The following is a 4,067-nucleotide window of genomic DNA, read 5'->3' as shown; positions in this document are numbered from 1 at the left end:
GCTGCCTCATACTTTTTCTGTTTTGTGCCAGGCTTGACTGCTAGTTTACAACCTTACTTTGTTAAAACTGACAACCCAAGAGGAATAATAATTGAAAATTTAAGATAGAATTGAAGGTTGATTTCTCCTATTTGAATTGCTGTGTTTTTTCTTTTATCTGCATGTAAAATTATTCTTAATGGGCCACCCAATTGCCGTACACCAACCGAGTGCTTTCTGTCAACAGAGCATGACTAGCATGCCACTTTTGATTTTTTCCGTGACTGCTCTAAATTTTAAAGCATATGAATATATATTCAAAAAAAAATTCTCTCTTCCGACCGCCAGGGGGGTTGGGGGAAGAGAGAGAGAAGGTCTATATGAATAAATGGTTCAGAATTTCTAAATAATATTTTGGGTGATCTTGGTTGTGTTAGAATAATATGAGATAAAAAGAAGGTGGCATCCCACCATTCAAGAGAGGCATATATATGACCGTGGCGAACAGTGAACATCCTAACCCGTCAGCTCCTACTATATATTCATGTGCTCCTCAGAACACACTGGGAAATCAAGTTAAAAGGAACTTCTTAACATAACCCCCTCTCTCCCCCAATCATCACCATCACTGCCACTATCACCAAAAGACTACAAATTTCTCACCTTCTTTAGCCATGCCACAGAACTCCATAGCACCAAAACCAGAACACTGCAGTAGGAGCCCTGTAGAAGAAGGAGCGCAAGAGATGTCAGAGCCCCATAACTCAATTGTCCTTCCCCACCCAGCACAAACCAATGAACAATCTTTACCAAAACTGAATTTGTACCCAATTACTCTGAAGGTATACCTTTTCCCAAGACCATATATACTAACTTGCATTAGTTTTATAGCAGCACCATCAATATTAATGTTTGTTTCTCTGATACAATTGTGCTAACTCTTTTGGTCTATGTCCTGTACTCATTTTACAGTTCGAGGAACTGGTTTACAAAGTTAAACTAGAGCAGAAAGGACAGTGTTGGGGCAGTTCATGGAAATCCAAGGAGAAGACCATATTGAATGGGATTACCGGTATGGTTTGCCCAGGAGAAATACTGGCTATGCTGGGACCCTCTGGCAGTGGGAAAACCACACTTCTGACAGCTCTTGGAGGCCGTCTCAATGGTAAATTATCTGGGAAGATCACATACAACAACCAGCCTTTCTCTGGTTCCATAAAGAGAAGAACTGGGTTTGTCGCTCAGGATGATGTTCTATACCCTCATCTAACTGTTTTTGAGACTCTATTGTTCACTGCACTTTTGAGGTTGCCTAACAGCTTGACCAGAGACGAAAAAGTTGAGCACGCAGAGCGGGTTATTGTTGAGTTAGGACTGACTCGGTGCAGGGGAAGCATGATAGGAGGCCCACTTTTCAGAGGAATATCAGGTGGAGAGAAAAAGAGGGTAAGCATAGGGCAGGAAATGCTCATCAATCCAAGCCTTTTGCTTCTAGATGAGCCCACCTCAGGTTTGGACTCTACCACAGCTCAGAGGATCCTAAACACAATCAAACGTCTGGCCAGTGGAGGTAGAACTGTTGTGACCACCATACACCAGCCATCTAGTCGTCTCTACTATATGTTTGATAAGGTAGTCCTGCTATCTGAAGGCTGCCCCATCTACAATGGCCCTGCTTCTACAGCCTTGGAGTACTTTTCATCCATTGGTTTTTCCACATCCATGACTGTCAATCCAGCTGATCTCTTGCTTGATCTTGCCAATGGTAATAGACTAATTATTTTTTGATTATTTTTCATTTTAATTTTTTCCTCATTTGTCTTCACATGTTGCTTTACTCGAATATAATGAGACCCCACTCTCAGAACTTCCTGAAATTTACTTTAATAAACTCTACAGGACAATTCATGTCTCACTTAGGAAGACCCATACTAGAAAATAAGGAAAGCAATATTAACAATGTCCCAAAAATTTTGAAAAATTGCAGGGATTGCCCCGGACTCCAAGAATTCAACTGAACAAAGTGAGAACCTGGAGCAAGAAAGGAAGCTAGTCAGGGAAGCACTAATTTCTGCTTATGACAAGAACATAGCAACAAGGTTGAAAACTGAGCTGTGCAGCTCGAATGTGAACTACAATATCACAAAAGATACTTCTGCAAGTAGGTCTTTTATCTCTTGGCCTTTGTTTTTGAAAGTTTTGAAAAAGAAAAAGGGAAAAAAAAAAAAAGAATAAACATATTTGTTACTGTTACTAGTCTAAAATACCTCTATTGCTTAATTGATGCAGAAAGTAACATAAAACCAGAGCAATGGTGCACAAGTTGGTGGTACCAATTCAAGGTACTGTTACAGAGGGGCCTAAGGGAGAGAAGGTATGAGACTTTCAACAGGCTGAGAATATTCCAAGTCATAAGTGTTGCTTTTCTTGGTGGACTCTTGTGGTGGCATACACCAGAATCACACATTCAAGACCGGGTAAGAGTAGCTTTAAGTTTTTTCTTATTTAGCCGATAATTAAAACATCAACTACAAGTATTTCCTTCTCATTTTCATGACAGCATCACGGCATTTCGTAATGTCTGTCCTATGTTTCCTAAGCTACTATTCAAGAGATGTAATCAAATATTTCTCAGGCACAACTTTTAATTTAGTGGTGCGAGGTACTAATACGGGGCTGTATCTGTAATGCAGGTTGCCTTGATCTTTTTCTTCTCCGTTTTCTGGGGATTCTACCCTCTCTACAACGCAGTTTTCACATTTCCTCAGGAAAGAAGAATGCTGATCAAGGAACGGTCATCAGGAATGTACAGACTTTCATCCTACTTTCTAGCTAGAACAATAGGAGACTTGCCGCTGGAGCTGGCTCTTCCAACCGCATTTGTCTTCATACTCTACTGGATGGGAGGGCTTAAACCTCATCCTATGACATTCATCCTTTCCCTTCTTGTGGTTCTTTACAGTGTACTTGTCTCTCAAAGTCTTGGCTTAGCCTTTGGAGCTATTCTTATGGAGATCAAGCAGGCCACAACCTTAGCTTCTGTCACAACCCTTGTATTTCTCATTGCTGGAGGATACTACGTACAACAAATCCCTCCCTTCATAGTGTGGTTCAAGTACTTGAGCTACAGCTACTATTGTTACAAACTTCTTCTCGGTGTCCAGTATAATGACAATGATGTTTATGAGTGCTCCAAGGGTGTTTTGTGTAGGGTTGGAGATTTTCCTCCGATCAAATCAATGGGTTTGAACCATTTGTGGGTTGATGTGGCCATTATGGCTTTGATGTTGGTAGCTTATCGACTTGTTGCTTACATAGCACTACATAGAGTGAGGTAAAGGAGCTAAGATCTGACACAGCTCTCATACAAACACAACTGAACTAGAAGAGTTTTTTTCCCTTCTTCAACAATTGAGGAATAATACTAGAATTTAGGACTTCTTATGCAGCTCATGTAATGAAATTTTGATCAGCTCTTCCTGAGTTGGATTTATCAGACCTTTTTCTTACTGTTGTAGGAAATACTAACTTATAAGTTGTTCTTTCGAAGTTAGAATAAATTTCTATTGTCTTATTCGCAAGAGATATGCCACTTGATAAGAAGCGAGAAAATAAACTTGCGTATTTTGATCAGCAGAAAGGTCGAAGATGGCTGCCAGCCATCAAAACTCAGTAACTCCTAAGGGACTCAATTGTAACCAGAAATGCTGTTTCACATCTCCCTGCATAATTGAATAATTGGCCAAAGGGCATTATTAGTGACATAAAAAGGAGATAATGCTTATTCAGTGGAAAATACTGTACAGTTCCATTCAATTTGTCACTCAAGAGCTCAAAAGTGTGATTCCTTTATGAAGTGATGAAGCATGAGCAAATCCATTAAAATCACGCCAAACAAGTGAAATTCATTCCCCCAATAATGTAAAGTAGAACCATATTAAGTTTAGTTTAGTGCTGATCAAGTGATCATAAGGAGTCAGAATGAAATCATTGATACTAGAAGTGGGTAGATGGCCACGAGCTCTGGGTACAACATCTAGCAGGAAATGAATGAGATCAGGCTGATTCTTCATGCAAATATGAAATGA

At 39.9% G+C, this 4,067-nt stretch overlaps 1 protein-coding gene across 1 annotated transcript; it reads left to right on the top strand.

Moving 5' to 3' along the window:
* The first annotated feature begins 553 nt into the window (after nt 1-553).
* On the top strand, nt 554-3,553 carry LOC114714432 (ABC transporter G family member 14-like). The gene is made up of 5 exons (XM_028899182.1): nt 554-821; nt 952-1,744; nt 1,967-2,140; nt 2,269-2,456; nt 2,673-3,553. The coding sequence occupies exons 1-5, from the start codon at nt 654-656 to the stop codon at nt 3,315-3,317; spliced, it is 1,968 nt and encodes a 655-aa protein (XP_028755015.1). The 5' UTR covers nt 554-653; the 3' UTR covers nt 3,318-3,553.
* The last annotated feature ends 514 nt before the right edge of the window (nt 3,554-4,067 follow it).

This window comes from Neltuma alba, unplaced genomic scaffold, assembly GCF_004799145.2.
Source record: "Neltuma alba isolate B1F8T4 unplaced genomic scaffold, ASM479914v2 tig00001944_pilon, whole genome shotgun sequence".
Classification (NCBI taxonomy): domain Eukaryota; kingdom Viridiplantae; phylum Streptophyta; class Magnoliopsida; order Fabales; family Fabaceae; genus Neltuma; species Neltuma alba.
The sequence above is the reverse complement of the archived record's forward strand: the minus strand, read 5'-3'. Positions and strand labels throughout refer to the sequence as shown.

Coding starts and splice junctions, on each gene's coding strand:
- LOC114714432 (XM_028899182.1), top strand. CDS start 654: ATGCCACAGAACTCCATAGCACCAAAACCAGAACACTGCAGTAGGAGC. Junction 2,141..2,268: donor CACAAAAGATACTTCTGCAA/GTAGGTCTTTTA, acceptor TAATTGATGCAG/AAAGTAACATAAAACCAGAG. Junction 2,457..2,672: donor AATCACACATTCAAGACCGG/GTAAGAGTAGCT, acceptor TCTGTAATGCAG/GTTGCCTTGATCTTTTTCTT.